Source organism: Muntiacus reevesi, chromosome 1 (assembly GCF_963930625.1).
Source record: "Muntiacus reevesi chromosome 1, mMunRee1.1, whole genome shotgun sequence".
Taxonomy (NCBI): domain Eukaryota; kingdom Metazoa; phylum Chordata; class Mammalia; order Artiodactyla; family Cervidae; genus Muntiacus; species Muntiacus reevesi.
In genome coordinates, this window is record NC_089249.1 from 138,852,723 (window position 1) to 138,874,103 (window position 21,381).

The window sequence follows — 21,381 nt, forward strand, 5'->3', positions numbered from 1 at the left end:
AGATTCTTTACCATCTGAGCCACCAGGGAAGCCCCATATACCTCCTTAGAAAGGAAGCTTCATAAAAACAGAGAATTTCTCTATTATATTCCACGGTATCTCAGCCCCTAGAACAGTGTCCTAACACATGTGTCCTCTGACCATTTTCCTAGACTTTGTCCTAACTCAGCCATCATCATTGTTCACCTGGACTCAAGCAAGTCTCAATTACCTTTCTGTCTCAATATCAAAACCACACTGCCATCAAAGTGAGCTATTTAAAATAAGAACATTTTTGTTTTATTTCATTTTTTAAAGTCCTTCAGTAACTTACCAATATCCTCAGGATTGGATCCAGCATACGAGCAGAGCCTTCAAGGCCCTTGCCAACTGTATCTCACCAGGGTCACCCTGTTCCATGGCCAAATACAACTAAGTACAGTCCCTTCAACATCCCATCCTCTTTCATGCTTTTATGACTTTACACACATGTTGTCCAATCCAGGAAGAATGGTCACTCACTCTTCTGCATCCCCACAGTACCTTGCGCATAAAACAGCACCATTTTGTAATTTTTTAAACTTACACCTCTGCCCTTCTATGAGACTATACTGACGCGAAAGACAAAGAAGCAGATCTTGTTCATCTTTCAGTTCTTAGTCCTGAGTTTTTAATTACTGTTGTTGTCTAAAATGACCACATATTTGAAGGAATAAAGCACTATTAGCTTATCCAAAACTAAGAAGCCCGTTATTTCTGGGATCTGTTAATAGCATCCCCTGTGGGATGTTGGCAGCCCCTGCCCAGAAATGTATGGATGTCAGGGTGAATGACACATATGATAGATATGAAATAAGTTTACTACTCATATAGTAAACAGCAAAAGGATACTCCAAGGAGAAGGGCTCAGGTTTTGTCTAAGATGAAACAAAACTGAGAGAGAGGTGGAAGGCCACTTAGGGTTTTATTATGATTAACAAGAGGCAGGGGGTAGGGCTAAGATGAGGGTTCCCAAAGAGAGCAGGACGTTGCACTGTTTGAACTTCTCACAGGCACCAAGGAAGGCAGCATCCAGATTTTCTCATCCTTCCTAAATGGGGGAAAACGGGAAAGGGGAGAGATGGAAAGCTGAAAGCTATCAGCCATCAACAGTCAAAAACAGAGTCTTTCTGTATCATGAAACCTCTCATGCCCATGATTGTGATTCAGTTGAACCCACTGTTGTTTGTTCTTGCTTTACCTTAAGGTAAAAGTGTCCACCTCACAAGGTCGTTTTGAGAGTTAAATGATATAGGAAATGAAAAGGGCTTTATGTATGTATTATAGTGAGAACATTATCTTTATACTGTAAAGTATTACATCAATTACTACAATCATACAGACTAGATTCTATCCTAAAAGTACTTTCTTTATAATTTATATTTTAACATAATTCTAGTTTATGCTTATATAAATTTGACCTGGCTGATAATCAAAATATATAAGCAATGAGGGATGGAGTGGATGAAACATGATTTTAAATATCCATTGGCCATTATTTCACATACCTGACAGGGAAAGTCTGGGGGGGTACTCCGTGAATTGCCTACCTGTAGATTGCAATGCCTGACGCATGAGTTACAAACGCAGCTTCTGTTGCCAAAGATTTCTATGGGCGGTAAAGCCTGGTGGGAGCTAAGCAAAAGTGTCATCAATTTCCCATCTTCACACCAGTGTTTGTTGAATCTATGTCATTTGGGCACAGCATCTGTGGCTATTTTGATATTTAAAAGAGGGCTTTAGGCTCTATAATCGAGAGGCAACCCCAAGGTATAAAATATTTTATTAAAATCCTTATCAGACAGCAAACTTGTGACAGATTGTGGGAGCAATAAAAAGCACACCCCATGTTTGTGAATTACCACCTCAGCAGATTAACCGCAGTCTCCTTCCGTGATAATGAGAACAGTTGAAATTGCTCCCAGCCTTCCACACAGCAACAGGGCATTTGACACCGCTCTCCCCAACGGAGGTGAGCGTCAGAACAGCAAACATTAAGTACATCACACCTAAGTTAATAGATGCCCAAATAGAATCATCATGTTCACAACTGAAACACTTAGAGAGGCAAAGCACAACCCTTGGGCAGATGAAGGTGGGAGGTAACCAAACTGATATTTATACTCTTCTTTGAGGGAATAACAAAGGAGAAGCCAGAACTGTTTCTTATGAAAAAGTGTACCATTAGGAAAACCCTGAAAAAAGTTTCCCTGCCTACTTTCTCTCTGTGTTCTTCCTAGCCAACTGAAAATGCAGCTGACAGTAGTTTTGTTGCATCATTAAGATGTGAGCATTCTTAAAGCAGTACTGTTACCAAACATCTGGAAGTTCAGCCCCATGACAGGTCAGCTGGCAAGGCACAGGAAGAAGAAATGTCCCTAGACAAAAAAATGCACGTTTGCTGATCTGGAACAATGAATGCCTTTGGCTTAATGGGTCCACACTCGCTTGTTCTCAGCAGATGACCTAACCTCCTACTCGACTGAGAAAATCTAGGCCAGAGTCCTCAAAATCTGGTCCCCAGATCAGTCCCGCAAGTATCACCTAGGAACTTATTAGAAGTACAGATCACCAGCTCTATGCCAAAGTCCCAGCTCTATAGTTGGGGTTCAGCAATCTGTTTTTCAGTAAGTTATCCAAGTGATCCTGAATCACTCTAACATTTGACAACCACTGATCTCCACCTTTGGAAATGAGTTTCTCCTATTTCTCCCCTTGTCATTTCCAATACATTCCTTCTTTTCTGCACTGGATTTACATGTCTCAAAAGAAGAAATTTCTAATATTGTCTAAAGCTCATCTTTCTCTGTGCACTTCCTACTATATTCTGTATCAATTACTGCATTGTGTGTATGTACCACAACCTACCAATTCACCTACAAAGTGGCGCTAGTGGTAAAGGAACTGCTTGCCAATGCATGATACGTAAGAGACTCAGGTTCAACCCCTGCGTCAGGAAGATTCCCTGGAGGAGGAAATGGCAACCCACTCCAGTATTCTTGCCTCAAGAATCCCATGAACAGAGAAGCCTGGTGTGTTTCAGTCCATGGGGTCGCAGAGAGTCAGACATGACTGAAGCAACTTCCCATCCTCAGCACAGGTGCATTTCAACTAAATTTTCTAATATGTGGGAGAGTTGCTTACAGTATTCCTTTATTATTTTTTTCATCTCCAGGGAATCAATAGTAATGTTCTCTTTTTCATTTCTAAAAGTGGTAATTTATGTCTTTTCTTCTTTTTCTTGACTAAAGTGGTCAAAAGTTTATCAGTGTATTGACTTTTACAAAGCACCATCTTTTGAGTCCACTGATTTTCTCTATTATTTTCCTGTTTTCAATTGCATTGATTTCTGCTCTAATTTAATTATTGTTTTCCATCTGCTTACTTGAGTCTTAAATTGTTCCTTTTCTTTATAGTTTTCTTATACAGAAGGCTTACTGATTTAGTTCTTTGTTCTTGTCAAATATATACACAGGAAGAGATAGAAATGGATATATAGATAGATATGGATATAGAAATAAACTTCCCTTTAAACAATGCTTTTTGCATTCTATAAATTATAGTAAATATTACTTTTATTTTTACTTAGCTCGAAATACTTTTAATTTTCTCTTGAGATTTCTCTTTGGCTATTTTGGTCTATTATTTATAGTTGGATTTCTAATCTCTGAATATTTGGAACTTCCCATTTATGTATCTGTTGTTGATTTCTTATTTAATTCCACTATGTCTGAGAACACAGACACAGACCATTTAATTATTTTAAATTTGTTAAGCTATGGGTTATAGCCCAGAATAGATGCATCTTGGTGAGCATTCAATGCAATATTGAGAAGAATACATATTGTGTTGTTATTGGATGAAGTATTCTAAAAACTTCAATTAAATAAAGTTGATTGATAATGCTGTTCAGGTCAAATATAGTTCTAATGATTTTCTCCTTGTTTGATCTATCAGTTTTCTGCAGTGTTGAAGTCTACAACGTAATAGTGGATTTGTCTATTCTCCTTTCTCTTGCTATATTTAGAGAAATTTTTAAAAGCTTGAAAACAACTGCAGTATGATGTGTGTGTGCTAAGTCACATCAGTCCTGTCCCACTCTTTGTGACCCTAAGGACTGTAGCCTGCCACGCTCCTCTGTCCATGAAATTCTCCAGGCAAGAATGGAATGGGTGGCTATGCCATCCTTCAGGGGATCTTCCTGACCGAGGGATCAAAACTGCATATCTTATGTCTCCTGCTTTGGCAGGAAGGTTCTTTACCATTAGCACCACCTGGGAAGCAATATGATAAACAACCTCCAACGTAGTCCTCAGTGATGCCCACCTCCTCACAGTCAGGCCCTTGCACAATTCCTCCCCTTTGTATGGGCTAGATCTAATGAACAGAATGTGCAAAAGTGATGGGATATCACTAAAAAATTTTTAATTTCTATTGGTCTTTCTCTATCAAAAGCTCTTGTTCCATAAAAAACAAACCGTCATGTCAAGTGTAGCCCAAGAGAGAGGTTCACATAGCAAAAACTGATGTTTTCAGTCAACAGGTGACAAGGACATGAAGCTGTCAAAAACCACATGAGTGAACTTGTAAGCTGTCCCTCCCACCCAGTCAACCACTGAAATGACTGTAGCACTGGTTAGTAACTTGACTCTGGCCTTGTGACAGACCCAGCCAGAGGGACCCAGCTAGATCACAACTAGATTCCTGGCCCACAGAAAACAGAATATAAAACATGCTTGTTATTTTAAGCCATTACATTTGGGGGTTATTAGTTATGCAACAATAGTTAACTAATACATGTAGGGAAAAGAAAACTACATAAAATTACCTCATACTCAAAAGCTAAATAAATACAAATTTTAAAAATAAAAAATATAATAATCAAAATTGACATATGCAATATAATAGGTTTAACAGCAAATTAAACATAGTTTAAAAGAGAATTAGCAAACCAGAAGCAGACCAAAAGCAATTACAAGAATACAACCCAGAAAGACAAATACTGTTTAACCACATATGTGTGAAAGACATTAAAAGAAATGGAAGATAAAGAAGTATATCCAAAATACATACCAATAGATCCAAAATACAAAGTCCAATAGCAGAGGAGCAAAAGGCTGACAGAGAAAATTTTTGAAGAGATAATGACAAAGAATATTCCAGATCCAATGATAAAAGACACCAAACAACATATTCAAGAAGTCCAGTAAATCTCATGTAGGATAAATAAAAGGAAATCCACCCATAGACACATCAAAGATGGAATTCAGAAATCCAGGGCCCCCTACCCCAAATGCAGTTTATTTACATAGTAAAACAATTAGAGCCATTTTCCAATAACAGTAATGGAAGCCAAAAGGGAAGGGGAAAGTGTTGAATTAAACAGACTGCTACATAATGAAAAAGAAAACACTTTCAAGCATGAGACAAAATAAGGACATCTTCAGAGAAACAAACAGAAAAATGAGAGTAAATTCTAAAGGACTTACTTCAAGCAAAAAGGTAAATGATACCAAACAGAGAGCTAGTGTATTTTCGGATTAAAAAACAGATAATTAACAATTGCAAATAAGGAAGGGCTAGAAGGACTTAAAGAGTTCTAAGGGCCTTATGGAGGAAAGTTAAAATTATAGATTTAACTATAGACAGTCAAGGCTGAGTATTGACTCATTTTCCTAATTTGGTTGTGGTGACACTGATAAATTTGGTAGGTTAGTAAACTCCTTGAACTGTTAAAAAAATAAAGATCACCAGAGATGTGGCATTGGCCATGTCCCTAGTGTAATGCCAGACTAAAGGTGAAAAGAAGGGAAAAGGTTGGAGAATGTCAGGAAGAACATATTTTTTCCACTTTTGGATGTGTCTTCCAGTGTCAAATGCCACTATCTTATTCCTAACCACTTTCTCCCTTTTTACTCAATCTTTCATGGGGAGAAGGTAATTTAATCTGCATTGGTCTTTCCAGAGGAGAAAGTAGACATGCACACATCAGTCCTTCCTTCCTACTGTCTCACCTGGGCAGGATTCTACAACTCTTCCATGTTCAAGTTTTATAGAGGTAGATTCTTTCTCTGAGGACAAGATCTGCCTGCCCAGCACTAGCACTTCCTATTACTGCATGGTAAGTCTGTATAATTATGGTGCACAGTGTTAGACATCTACTTGCCCACAGACATAGAGTACATATTCCAATATCAACTTTATCAGTAATAAAAATAACATCCTGCTTTCATATATGAACTCTTCTTTCATATTTCCAAGATGGTTCTAATAATGCAGGTGGTGAAATTCCCCCAGAATCCCCAGCAATAAAAAGTGCATAATGTTGGCTGTTTGGTCAATATTTAACAATAAAATAACAAAAATATCAAAATAACCACTAAAGTGCTAATTACTACACTACATACATTGCAAATATTTTCTCTGTCACCACAACTCTGAAAATTGTATCATCTCTGTTTATCTCTGTTTATTCATTTGAGTTGTTGTGGAATGATGAAGTTCACCCAAAAGGTAGCAAGATGGATGTTCACCCAACTGGACTCAGGTCCTCACTCTTCCTTTCTCCACAGTAAATCAAATCACTCTCCTTCTATTCCAGGCCTTTTGCTTGTGATGATGGCCAACTCCCTTCATCCAATGTACTCTCCCCAAACAAGAGCTAAATTTATAGCAATCTTTTCTATTGGGTTGGCCAAAAAGTTTATACAAGTTTTTCCATAACATCTTATAGAAAAAACGCAAAGGAACTTTTTGTCCAATCCAATATTTAACTTTATATACACTGGGTAGTAATTTTTATTTGTTCTCATTCAAATTCCTTCACTAGCTTTAAAGACTTGATCTATACCACATATTCCCAGATCTTTGACACATTTAGAACACCAACCAGGAACTCCAGGTTGGTTTCACCCAGTTACCACTGTCAAAGCAATTATCAGAGAGGGCATCATATCTTGGGGGTTTTTGCTAGTCTAGAACAGAAGTCATCAAACTGACTGGCAGGCAAAATCTGGCCTCCTGCCTGTTTACATAAATTAAGTTTTACTGGAGCCCAGCTACATTCATTTATGCACTGTCTATGGCAACATTCTTACTACACTGGCGATGCTGAATAGTCACAACAGAGACTATAAAGCCCACAAAGCCCAAAATATTTACTAACTGGCAGAAAAAGTTTACTGACCCATCATCTAGGCATGTAGTTGATTCCACATTCTCCGCACTCTAAGTGGTGAGTATAATTCTTTCCCACACAGGGTTGGAGGCTGCATTCCTTATCTCTAGGATCTTTCATCAAGTGATGGCCCTGATGATATCTGAACCCTACTTTCTCACTTCTAATCAAATGGTCTTTCAATGAAATTCCTCTGCCAGCAATTCCTCCAGTCTCTTAACTATCAGTATTCCAAAAGAAATATTTCTAAGGGATGAATTGAAATGCTTTTAGTTGCTTATACTAAAAAATAAGTTTGGAGTCAATGACTGAATACTCTCATACTTTAAAAAGTATCCAGGTGATTGGGGAAAAAAAAGACATAAATTAATTACTCATATGTGGTGCTGGCTGACTGCATGACAAGCTGGATAATGGGTAAATCCTCCATTTCATTCTAAACTACTGATACTCAGTTTGAGGCTACTGATACTTGAAACATGGTGTCTCATTTTCAAAAGGCTTTAATGCATAATGATCAAGAGAAGAGAAACTAATGTTTGTTGATTGCCTAACATGTGCTTTTTACTAAACTAGACATTTTATAGAGATGACCATACCTAATCCTTACAATAGCCCATGAGATTGAGTACAATTACTCTCTTTGTACAGATGAACACATTCAACTTAGAGAGGTAAAGAAGCGTGCCCAACATGTCAGAGTCTGGATTCAATATTTCTAAGGAAAGAACAATTCCATAACTCCCAATTTGGGTCTTTGGGTAAAATGAACTCCAACACTGCAAGGTACATTTTATCCAGACTGTTATTCTAACAGATAAAGCACCAATGTCCAACGAAACTGGGCTCCTCTGTACTAGTCATCAACTGATCACCTCTTTACTGTTGGTTTGTGAAGAATTTCCTTCTAGGGAAGAGTCTGGGATAGTAATAAGGACAATCATAGAGGTCAGGAAAGCATATATTTACCAACATCAGGAAGCATTTCAATATTGTAACAACTGGTACTACTGCACTGGTGCCAACTTGCTGAAATATAAATCCGCGTAGATTTCTATTTTAGATTCCAAACCTGTCATAATGTAGAAGCAAACCAAGACTGATCACATAGGCTATGTGGCTGAGTAAGCGGTGTGGGAGCCACATGCCCATCTGAGTTCTCAGTGATTGGTTATGACTATTGTAATGCTAATTCAGCTAAGGAGAAGAAGCCAGTTAATGCTTTCCAAAACTTTAACCCATTCTACTTATAATGTTTTACATGCTTCTCCATCATATACAGACTGCTTGGTGAACCATTTCGTGCTAGTAACTGTGATGCCTGAAGTCTCAGGGATCTAATTCTTAGTGTATTTGATAACCACCAACTAAAAGCTTTCCTGCATCACTCAGTGAGCACACACTGGACCACTCATCAGCAGTGCTCAGCTCAGCATGTGGTCATGGAATGTCGCACACAATAAAGCTCACAGATTTGAAGGATTTACTGCAACGATATTGCACAGTGATTTAACGCAACGATATTGCACAGTGATTTAACGCAACGATATTGCACAGTGATTTAACGCTTCGTTCTTTTCCTTAAAAAATGACTTTAAAAGTCATTTTAAAAGCACCATATTATTATAATTTAAAATTATATAAAATACAGAGAAAGTATTTTTCATTTGAACAGGACTCCATGTTATATAAGCAGGCTATTCTTGGAAAAATATTTGGATTATGTAAAGGAAAAAGAAAAACCAGAGAAACTGCTAGATACTAAATATGTGATAAAAACACATATTTGAAGAAACATCATGGCACAATTTTAACCACAGTCATAAATTATATGTACTTGATTAATGTTTCAACACTAGATTAAAATAGTCTCTTTCACAAGCATAGATTCTGCAAAAAGTCCAAGCATCTCCCATAGTACAATTTTCATTCCTCTTTTGATTTACAAAAGTGTTTTATTTACTATCTAATCACAAACTGAAATTATTAAAGTGGGATTATAGCAAAAGAAACTAAGAATAATTATATTTTGAGTAGAGCAATAAGAATATCTCTTCTCATTCATATATATAGTACAGACGATTTATATATTTCATATATATATATTTCCTTTAGGTACTCCTATATGATTTTTCTTTTCTAAATTAAACATGTCAACATTCACTGAAGTTTAAAAAAAAACAAACGATCATAGGCAGTAATTTTGCTTTCCCTGCCATTAATAAAAATGCATCTCATTCCTTCTTCAACAGGTTCCTCCCAATCTTAAGAAGTAGACAGTATCTCCACTGTTTAAAAGGTCTCATTTTACTACCCAAAGGGAAACAAATTCTCAAAATGTCAAAAGCCTTAGTTATTCCACAGATAACTAACATTTTAGTAACAAGAAAATTGTATCTGGAGTAACTGGAAAAGAAAACTTCCAGCTGACATTTACACGGGGGGCTACTCACCACTCCTGGGTTACAGTTGTAATAGCAATGCTTGGCAGTGTCATCAGCGGAAGCGTGGTTGGTCTGGAAATGCCATCTCCCTCAGGGGTCCTTGCCCTTCCGCTCTGTCTTTGAGACAGTGGTGGCAACTGCAAGTTTCCTGAGCAGCACCTTCTCCCCCTCCAGAGGTCGATCCCAAGAGTGTTACTAGAAGAACTGTAGGATTTACTCAAGCTACATTCAAAATAATCTTTAACATTCTAGAGGAACCACAGGGGAAGAAAAAAAGAGGAAAAAGAAAATGAAATTCAAATGTTTAAAATGATGCACAATGTAATAAAATAAGAAACTAAATGATTAAGCTGTCACTCATAAAGTCCTTTTTCAGTATCTCACAATCAGTATCTAACACTGACATCAAAAGCTTAAGAGAAAACATATAGTCATGGGGGCTAATGCTCAAATTTTAAACATATCAGATGCATAGTCTTGGTGATCTTTAGGACTGTGGATATCTTCTCTTTTTTAAATTATTCTTTTTTTTTCTTTCTCTTTTTAACTTGCTAAAATGAAAGCTATTCACTGAAAATATATTTTGGATATTGATGTTATCATTCTGCAACATGGGAATAAGCTATACTAGTATAGTTTTTCTTGCTATACTTTTCTAGTATAACATTTCTTGCTCAATGCTTTGAAGGAAAAATATTTTCTATCTCAGACCAGGAAGATACTCATAATTGTGGGTGATGGGTAACTGACTTTTCTTTTTCTCATAAAAGTTCTCCTCAGAGTTGTAGGGGTTTAGGGGTCAATGGGGGGAGGGGCATTAAATATATGAGAGTTCAAGAAAAGAAGAATATACTTTATCTGGTCCTGAATTGAACTGCCATATGTTCAATATGTGCCCTAAGACTGACTGAAATGAAATATTTGTGAGAAAATAAGAGCACTGAATTATAATCAACAATAAGAGTTATTCATTCTTCCTATATCTCTTGGTGACTCTGGTTCCTGGTACTATGGAGAGTAGAAGACCCAAAAGAGCCTCTGCCTGGTTCACCACTCATACTGGCTTAAAGACAGCAAATGTGGCAGCGATGCGAATATCCACTGATAGCCACTTGGAGTTTAAAAGTTATATCTGTCACTCTCCACTCGTATCTCAAGCAATAATTGAAGTCCTAACACCAGACCAAGATCTCCCACCTGGAAGTCATTCAGTAGCCCTTAAAAAGACAGGCACTTCCTACTGCCCTTCAAAATAGGAGAGCCTGGAACTAGCTTGCCTTTGTTTTTTTTTTTTAAATATTATTTTATTAGTTGGAGGCCAATCACTTTACAACATTTCAGTGGGTTTTGTCATACATTGACATGAATCAGCCATATAGTTACACGTATTCCCCTAGCTTGCCTTTGAAACAAACAAACAAACAAAAGTTCTCCACCTACCACTCCCCTACCCATCCCCTATACTAGCTCATATAAGAATAATTAACTCAAGTTTAAGGGCCTAGCTGGGATCATTCAACAAATATTTGTAGTACACCTATTAGAATCTTGCACAGTCCTACTTTGAGAGCGTACAACAGCAAAAAGCAGTAGGACTTATATTCTAGTTATTTATGCTTATCTCATCTATACAAAGCCACATTTTCATGACGAAAATCTGGGCATTCATAGGCCTGACAATTTTCAGGGGCCCCACTCTCTCTACCTGGAAATGGGATATCATCATATTTTTTTGTTTGACTTAAGATTTTCAAATACCACTTATTTAAGATTCAGTAGAACCACAATTCAGTAACAGGAAGAAGATCAAACAATCTAGAATTTTTCAAAGTTTGAAATATTCCGGAATGTGCCCAGGATTTAACTGTTTAGTAATTGGGACTAGACCACCTTAGGTTTAAACAAACAAACTGGTTTATTAACTGATTATATTAAATCTACCATGGCCCAGCACTTACTCACGTGTGTGTTTATGTGTTTGTGTGTGTTAGAAATAAGAGCTGACATTATCCTGCTGAAAGAAAATCTGTGTTGATCGTTTTTTGATTTTGCCATTTATGGTGGTAAAATCATGACAGATTGACATAAACAGTTGAAAAAGAAAAAAAAAAAAGAAATAAGAGCTGAGAAGAAAACATAGCATATGTAAGTTTCTTTCTCAAAAGACTAGAGGAGACAGAAAGTCTTAGAAGAGACAAAGTCTTCCTAAAGAGATTCAAGAACAAACTAAAAGTCAGAACTTTTATAAATCAGTTTGTTCCAAATATACACATAAAGAAATTACCAATTATCTGGAAAGCAAAATCTTCAGAAAATATTTTACCACCTATACAAGAAATACTACACAAAAGAACAAAAATGAGAATGTCACTTAGTTAAACCACAAATCACAATGGTCTTATAATAAAGTTATTGGATATTTTTTCCTCTTTTAGGAAAGTAAATATTACCAACCAGGTATAAGTGCAGTGAATAAACTAAATGGGTACTTATATGATACTTGTTATTTGAAAGTCACCACCTACCACAAAATATCTCCCATACTGACTTGTGAACATACTTGAAATAGAGATTTGGAGTCATTCTTTGAGTTTTAAGAATTTTTTCTAAAGACTTCAATTAATGTGAAAATGCATTGCTACAAAAGAACATAATGGAATAGCCTTTTAGAAATTAAGTTAAATATTGGAAACATTAACATTGTTTTACAAACACTTCATTAACCCGTGTTGCATTATCAATATAATTACCTCAAACTCTTAAGCCATACTCATAATTCCTGTCCCCAATTTGCTAACACCTTCAAAGGCAAAATCTAATTCTGCCAATCCTAAACTACTGAATTTGTGATCTTGGATTTCTTTTCCTATTTTAACCAGCATGATATTGACTGACCATATCATTTATCGGATCAAAGATTTACAGAGGAAAAAATCATTAATTTGAATGTTACTTCTGGAAATCACACTGTTCTCTTTGCCAGAAATGGTCCTCCCCAGATCTTCTCAGAGTTCACTCCTTTGATGCTCATATGTCTTCACTGTCCATATGTCATCTCTTCATGTCATCCTTCTATAAACACTTATAGTCATCATCCAGTTATTCTTTGCCCACCTGACCGACTTCATTTTTCTGTACAGCTCTTATTATAGCTGGAATTATTTTATAATTTATTGATTTATGTATGCCCTCCCCTCTGTAATATAAACTTCAAAGGGACAAGAACTCTAATCCCTAGAACTAATCAGTGTTTGGTGCATAAGAGACGCTAAATAATGTCAAGTGAACATTTAAATCATTGAGTAACTGTTTGCTGAGCTGAAATAACTAAGAATATAATAAAACATCCTTGACTTAAGGGTGAATCTTTCTTCAGAGTGTGGCATATAAAACATAGTATCTGCCAAGTTGTTTTCATTGTAAGGGAAGAAATGCTGTGTGTAACATTTGATATGATCTTCTGTACTATATTCGAAAAGTTGAGGTACATGGTGAAAAGTTTTTGATTATTACTGTTTACTAGAAATAAAGAACAAGCCACAAATGGGAGCTAAATGTATAATTTTAAATATTCTAGTAATCCCATTAAAAAAAAGAAATATGAAATTACCTTTAATAGTATATATTACTTAGCCTAGATTGCCCAAAATATTGACATTTCAACATGTAATCTATATCAAAAATTACTAATGACATATTTTATACTCTTTTCTATCTGTACTGTTATGAATTCAAGATCCAAAATGTATTTCACATTTACAGCACCTCTCCATTCACACTAGTGTTTAAGAGTCACATGTTGCTAGTGGCTACCATGTTGGACAGCACAAATCTAGGTAAAAACAATCCACTCTAGGTGGGGTTTATATTCTTCAAATATGCATTTCTTTCCTGCACATTCTTCTGAGAAAACTTCCCTGTCTTTTGATTGTGTCAACCATTACCTCAGAGAGGATTAGGATAATCATTGCAATGATAGCTATTGAAAATAATGTCAATAGACTTCTTCAAAGGACCAAGAGCAGGGCTTAAAGTACATATCTGGTCTCCCTGGGAACTTTTTAATACAAAGTTTGATCTATAGGTCTAAGGTATGGCTCTGAGATTCTATATTTGTAATAAATCCACAGGTGATGCTAGCACTGCTGGTCTGAGGCCCACACTGAGCAGCTAAGTCCTAGAAGATGTGTACCTCACAAATTTCTTCTTAATACAAACAGCTGTCAAAGACCCCACACCTCAAGAGGTAACTCAAGCATTAGCTATACATGGATAAAAATGTACAAGAAAGTCATCAAGAAATGGTGAAAAGCAAGGTGAAAGAAAATTTTCTAGACTGGTATTTTGTAAATAAAAACCACAAAGCTCAAACTGAGCCCATTTCCAAGCTACAACGAGGGTGGTATGCCTGCTGTCTACCTCGCAGAGTTCTGGGTCCAAGGGCTGGCAACGTCCAGCATCACAGAGATATCTAGCGACAGAGTGGTACTTCTAAACAACCCTACCTGCCTTGGAACAGAATTATGGAGTGCCTTATTTATTAGGCAGACAAAGAGAGGATAGAATCGGCAATTCTGTGACTTTTGGAACTTACATCATCGGCCGTGACTGTCATCACACTCCTGCTTTTCTTCATTATAAAGGTGAAAAACAGCCCCTCTCAGGATGTCTGTCTTTCAGGGCAGCTTTGCTGTCAGTTTTTAAGACCTACAGGGAAAAGAGACACACAAAAAAAAGAACAGCTTGGTATCCTTAGTTAAATACAAATACATGGTATTCTCCGCACTAAGATCTGAAGGTATACAATGCATGTGGATAAGTAAATATATCACAATTTACCAAGCTAACTAAAGCTAAGCTGTGAGAAAAGAGGTTCACAAAATGCAAAAATCCAAGACAAAGATATCTAAGGGGAGAGAAAAAGAATAGAGAGTAATAGGCTCCCAAATTATCAATGATCTTTAAGACTATAGAAATACTAGGTATTAGTGAAAGGCTTTATACTTACGAAGTATCTTCCCAAGCAATATTTCATTTGATCCCCATAACAATCTGTTAAATTGTTTTCATCTTTTTTTAATAATGAGAGAATAGAGGATCAGAAAAATGATTTGGCCAAACTAACACATCTAAAACTAGAAAAGAAATGGCAATCCACTCCAGTATTCTTACCTGGAAAATCCCAAGGACAGAGGAGCCTGGCGGGCTGCTGTCCATGGGATTATAAGTGTTACAACTTGGTGACTAAACCACCAACACAATTAAAACATAGCAGATTTAGAATTTAAGGTATATGATCCATTGATGCATGCATTCATGCTAAGTCACTTCAGTCATGTCTGACTCTTTGTGACCCTATGGACTGTGGCCCACCAGGCTTCTCAGTCCCTGGGATTCTCCAGACAGGAATACTGGAGTGGGTTGCCATTTCCTTCTCCATAATCCATTGATACTACTGCCAATAAAAAGGAAAACTAAACCAATACAAAAAATATGCATGACCCAAAAAATCTTAATTTCCATTTTACCATTAGTTTAAACTTCTTATATATACATATGCAAGTATTCATCACAGAGAATTTAGCAACCAAGAGGTAGAAAGAGCTAGAATTTCCTGGTTTAAATCACACAAACTTGGCCATTCTGAAACAGACACTTCATGACAATTGTTTTGTGTAGATCACTAGAATTCACTTCAGAAACAAAGAACCTCAATAACATTTCCAAAATTTAAGGGTGCACCCTACTTGTGCAAACTCCAGAGGAAAAAGAATCACTGGTTTATGAATATGAAAACTCAGGCTATTAAAACAGGCCAAAATTTAAATTTCAGACATACAATAGTCTAAAAAAGAATATGAAGAGTTTTGACTTTGCAGAACTGAAATGGAAAAGATACACTGCAGAAATCATTGAATCCAAAAATATTGGTCCAGACAGTGGATTCTCAAATCTTAATATCAAAAACCTCCCACTTTAGTGTGTTTAAGATTTTCTGTAAGAAAAAAGTTTAAAAAATAAATATAATTTTTAGTAATAAAAAAATGGCTTCATCAATGCTGAGATCCAGAAGCTCCTATGTTTTCTTACTTTGTACATTTAAAACCCTTAATATGTGCTGGATTTGGAAAGTCTGCTTCTCGAACATGAAGATATATATAGATTAACAGAGTGATGGAATTGTGGCTATGTGACTAGGAATACTAAGTAGTGGCATTGTACCATCACCCAGGAAACCAGGGTTGAATTTCTAACACATAATTTGACTATATTATGCAGAAGTTGGCAGCAAAACTGACAGTAGACAAGAGAGTGGGGGAGGGAGAAACTTCACTTTTGTAAGTCTTCTAGGGAGAGAACTCCACAGGCTTTTCAGGTGTTCAATTCAATATGATAAGGAAAAGAATTTCCTCATCATACACCAAGGAATGATTACAATTATTGAGCTTTTCTAACACTGACCAAAGAGGACTAAGCAGACATTTAGAGCCCTTTTCAAAAGCTGCTTGAAACCTAGCAAAGGTCAACAAATAACATATATTTTATCTCTGTTATATTCAATCTTGAGTGCCTCTCTGAGGCAGAACCTGAAAAAAAAAAAAAGTTTATACCCCTATGTTAAAGGAAAAAGCAAGATTCAAGATGTAAGTTTTATATATAGGATATAAAATTAGACATACCCAATGATTATAATTCTCAAAAATATAAGCATAGAAAAATATTAAAGAAGCTGTGTAACATTGTAACAGTGAACATTATATAAGAGGCATAGAAATTTTTCTTTCTTTTCCATATTTTCCAAATTTTTGTGATATTCTTTTCCAAGCCAAAAAAGTGATCCATTTTGCTTGGCAGGAAATGCGCTTAAAAAATAGGATAAAACAGCACAACTGGAATAGAAATTCTGAGGCTGTCTTCAGCAGGAAGGAACTGTGATCAAGCTTCCCCAGCAGAAATGAAGGGTAAGACCTTAGCAATATTTTCTTAGAAGTGAGCAAAGCTATGATAGGATCTAAATGAAGCTCAATGCAAATATGGCTCTCAAGAATTTTAGGTCTAGTCTGGCAGGAAAGACTTACATATATTAAATATGCACTTAATAGGTTCTCAAAAATATTTGTAAAATGGGTGAATCAAAGAATATAATTAAATATTAAAATATTTGGGTTTCTGGGAAATAAATGAGGTTTTCTTTTAGCCTTAAATAATGAGTAGAATTTGTTTAGCAGAGATAGTGGGAAAAAATATGGTGTGCAAAAATATGGGAAGGAATCTAATGTACTAAGACTGTGACTATGCAAGAAGATGCCATGCTAAGGAAGTTTATGACAGGCAGAAAGACAACATGTTCCAGAGTAACATTAGTAGATTTGGGGCATGCAAGAGTATTTTTGTGAGGTCTTAGCCATGAAAATAAGCTTATGTTTTATAACACTCTGAGTATGAAAGCTGACTGGACAGATTCATGTGCCTTCAATTGGGAGCATGTCCTGGCTAGGAAAAAGCAAAATCTCAAGTTACAAAAGTTACAAGGCAGTTTTCCAAATGTTCTACATAAAAATATATTACTTTTACATTCAGAAATAAAACCCAACACCTGTTACAAAAAACAAGACAAACGAGGGAAGAAGAGATTATTTTCTAAGTAGTTTACATTTGTCTCCTCGAGATAGACCCCAACACCTTCTGCATCTTGGTTTTGTCACAGGAGGCTGGTCCTCACAGATTGAGTCCATAGGCTCTCTAGCCGTCTGGCTCCTGAGAAGTACGGCAGGAAGGCAGGAGGAAAGAAAGGGTCCTCTCTACTGGCCAGGGTGCAACAATAATGAAAGCTCTTTCTCTAGATTACAGCTCCTATAATCAATCACCCATCTCTAAGGAGATAGGTTTCCCTAACTTCCATTAACTACTGCTCCCACTCCACCTTTCAAACATGAATCTGATGGCAGCTTTCCACTGTTGCTATTCTTATAGCGCTTGGTTATACCTTTGGGTTATCCTCAACCCTGTCCACATCTTTTGTAAATAGTGCGTACGTGCAAAGTTGCTTCAGTCGTGTCTGACTCTTGGGAACCCTAGGGACCATAGCCCGCCAGGCTCCTCTGTCCATGGGATTCCCAAGCAAGAATACTGGAGTGGGTTGCCATTTCCTGCTGCTGCTAAGTCATACCCCATTGTAAATATGACCTTCATTAAATTTTCTTTCATTCCCTGTGGGAGTGCAATCTATTTCCTATGGAGACCCTGACTGAAAACAGATATGTCCAAAAACTTTACAAAGCCAGAGGGCCAGTTTAAAATATACCCCCTCAGCGCATAGCGCAGTGGCTGACACAAAGCAGGGTCTCAATAAACAACTGTCAGAGAATGAGTAAGTAAATCTAGTGGGAGTTTTAGAATGGTTTTATGGCTTTTCAAAAAGAAGGTCAGCAGGCATGATTTCAAGTTGCTGTTGTAAGGCAGAAATAGTTCTATGTCATCACTCGTGGGTGGCAATGGTGGTTCTGTTTGGGAAATCAGGGAAAAGTTGTGTAATACTACACTGTTATGTGACTGTATTATACTACTGCTATATCATATTAATGTGCTGTGCTTAGTCACTCAGTCGTGTCTGACTCTTTGTGACCCCATGGACTGTAGCCCGCCAGGCTCCTCTATCCATGGGGATTCTCCAGGCAAGAGTACTGGAGCAAGTTGCATGCCTTCCTCCAGGGGATCTTCCCAACCCAGGGATAAAGCCAGGTCTCCCACATTATGGGCAGATTCTCTACTGTCTGAGCCACCAAGGAAGCCCATATGATATTGATAGTATACAATATAACTTAGCATTACATTATATATTATTGATACATTATAAAATAGAAAAATGTAGAGAAGAGCTAACACCTATCTTACTCAAACTCGTCTGGAAAATTGAACATGAAGGTAAACTTCCAAACTCATTCTATGAGGCCACCATCACCCTAATTCCAAAACCAGACAAAGATGCCACAAAAAACGAAAACTACAGGCCAATATCACTGATGAACATAGATGCAAAAATCCTTAACAAAATTCTAGCAAACAGAATCCAACAACATATTAAAAAAAAATCATACACCATGATCAAGTGGGCTTTATCCCAGGAATGCAAGGATTCTTTAATATCCGCAAATCAAACAACGTAATACACCACATTAACAAATTGGAAGATAAAAACCATATGAATATCTCAATAGATGCAGAGAAAGCCTTTGACAAAATTCAACACTCATTTATGATTAAAACTCTCCAGAAAGCAGGAATACAAGGAACATACCTCAATATAATAAAAGTTATATATGACAAACCCACAGCAACCATTACCCTCAATGGTGAAAAACTGAAAGCATTTCCTCTGAAATCAGGAACAAGACAAGGATGCCCACTCTCACCACTACTAGTCAACATAGTGTTGGAAGTTTTGGCCACAGCAATCAGAGCAGAAAAAGAAGTAAAAGGAATCCAGATAGGAAAACAAGAAGTGAAACTCTCGCTGTTTCCAGATGACATGATCCTCTACATAGAAAACCCTAAAGACTCTTCCAGAAAATTACTAGAGCTAATCAATGAATATAGTAAAGTTGCAGGATATAAAATTAACACACAGAAATCCCTTGCATTCTTATATACTAACAATGAAAAAACAGAAAGAGAAATTAAGGAAACAATACCATTCACCATTGCAACAAAAAGAATAAAATACTTAGGAGTATATCTACCTAAAGAAACGAAAGACCTATACATAGAAAACTAGAAAACACTGATGAAAGAAATCAAAGAGGACACAAACAGATGGAGAAACATACTGTGTTCATGGATTGGAAGAATCAATATTGTCAAAATGGCTATTCTACCCAAAGCAATCTATAGATTCAATGCCATCCCTATCAAGCTGCCAACGGTATTTTTCACAGAACTAGAACAAATAATTTCACAATTTGTATGGAAATACAAAAAACCTCGAATAGCCAAAGTAATCTTGAGAAAGAAGAATGAAACTGGAGGAATCAACCTGCCTGACTTCAGACTCTACTACAAAGCTACAGTCATCAAGACAGTATGGTACTGGCACAAAGACAGAAATATAGACCAATGGAACAGAATAGAAAGCCCAGAGATAAATCCACGAACCTATGGACACCTTATCTTTGACAAAGGAGGCAAGGATATACAGTGGGAAAAAGACAATCTCTTTAACAAGTGGTGCTGGGAAAACTGGTCAACCACTTGTAAAAGAATGAAACTCGAACACTTTCTAACACCATACACAAAAATAAACTCAAAATGGATTAAAGATCTAAATGTAAGACCAGAAACTATAAAATCCTAGAGGAGAACACAGGCAAAACACTCTACGACATAAATCACAGCAAGATCTTCTATGACCCACCTCCCAGAATATTGGAAATAAAAGCAAAAATAAACAAATGGGACCTAATGAAAATTAAAAGCTTTTGCACAACAAAGGAAACTATAAGTAAGGTGAAAAGACAGCCCTCAGATTTGGAGAAAATAATAGCAAATGAGGAAACAGACAAAGGATTAATCTCAAAAATATACAAGCAACTCCTGAAGCTCAATTCCAGAAAAATAAATGACCCAATCAAAAAATGGGCCAAAGAACTAAACAGACATTTCTCCAAAGAAGACATACAGATGGCTAACAAACACATGAAAAGATGCTCAACATCACTCATTATCAGAGAAATGCAAATCAAAACCACAATGAGGTACCATTACACGCCAGTCAGGATGGCTGCTATCCAAAAGTCTACAAGCAATAAATGCTGGAGAGGGTGTGGAGAAAAGGGAACCCTCTTACACTGTTGGTGGGAATGCAAACTAGTACAGCCACTATGGAGAACAGTGTGGAGATTTCTTAAAAAACTGGAAACAGAACTGCCATATGACCCAGCAATACCACTTCTGGGCATACACACTGAGGAATCCAGGTCTGAAAGAGACACGTGCACCCCAATGTTCATCGCAGCACTGTTTATAATAGCCAGGACATGGAAGCAACCTAGACGCCCATCAGCAGATGAATGGATAAGGATGCTGTGGTACATATACACCATGGAATATTACTCAGCCGTTAAAAAGAATTCATTTCAATCAGTTCTAATGAGATGGATGAAACTGGAGCCCATTATACAGAGTGAAGTAAGCCAGAAAGATAAAGAACATTACAGTATACTAACACATATGTATGGAATTTAGAAAGATGGTAACGATAACCCTATATGCAAAACAGAAAAAGAGACACAGAAGTACAGAACAGACTTTTGAACTCTGTGGGAGAAGGTGAGGGTGGGATGTTTCGAAAGAACAGCATGTATATTATCTATGGTGAAACAGATCACCAGCCCAGGTGGGATGCATGAGTCAAGTGCTCGGGCCTGCTGGGCTGGGAAGACCCAGAGGAATCAGGTGGAGAGGGAGGTGGGAGGGGGGATTGAGAGGGGGAATATGTGTAACTCTATGGCTGATTCATATCAATGTATGACAAAACCCACTGAAAAATTTTTAAAAAATTAAAAAATAAATAAATAAATAAATAAAATAAAATAGAAAAATGGAGATTATAAGTGCCATGTTATTGCTGACTGCAACAAACTGTGGAAAATTCTTCAAGAGATGGGAATACCAGACCACCTGACCTGCCTCCTGAGAATTCTGTATGCAGGTCAAGAAGCAACAGTTAGAAGTTGACATGGAACA

At 36.8% G+C, this 21,381-nt stretch overlaps 1 protein-coding gene and 1 non-coding gene across 2 annotated transcripts in view; one reads left to right on the forward strand and one right to left on the reverse strand.

Annotated features, from left to right (window-relative positions):
• The window catches only part of PDE4B (phosphodiesterase 4B), a 510,574-nt gene extending 496,299 nt beyond the window's left edge, over positions 1–14,275 (reverse strand). Inside the window, exons 1-2 of the mRNA XM_065911442.1 lie at positions 14,234–14,275; positions 9,649–9,887 (exon numbers count right to left, since the gene is read on the reverse strand). Coding sequence (XP_065767514.1) covers positions 9,649–9,887; positions 14,234–14,275 — 281 coding nt within the window. The remainder of the gene's footprint in view (positions 1–9,648; positions 9,888–14,233) is intronic.
• LOC136156421 (small nucleolar RNA SNORA69) lies at positions 11,577–11,733 on the forward strand. The gene has a single exon (XR_010660976.1). It is a non-coding gene; the product is annotated as a small nucleolar RNA SNORA69 (small nucleolar RNA).
• Positions 14,276–21,381: the final 7,106 nt, after the last annotated feature.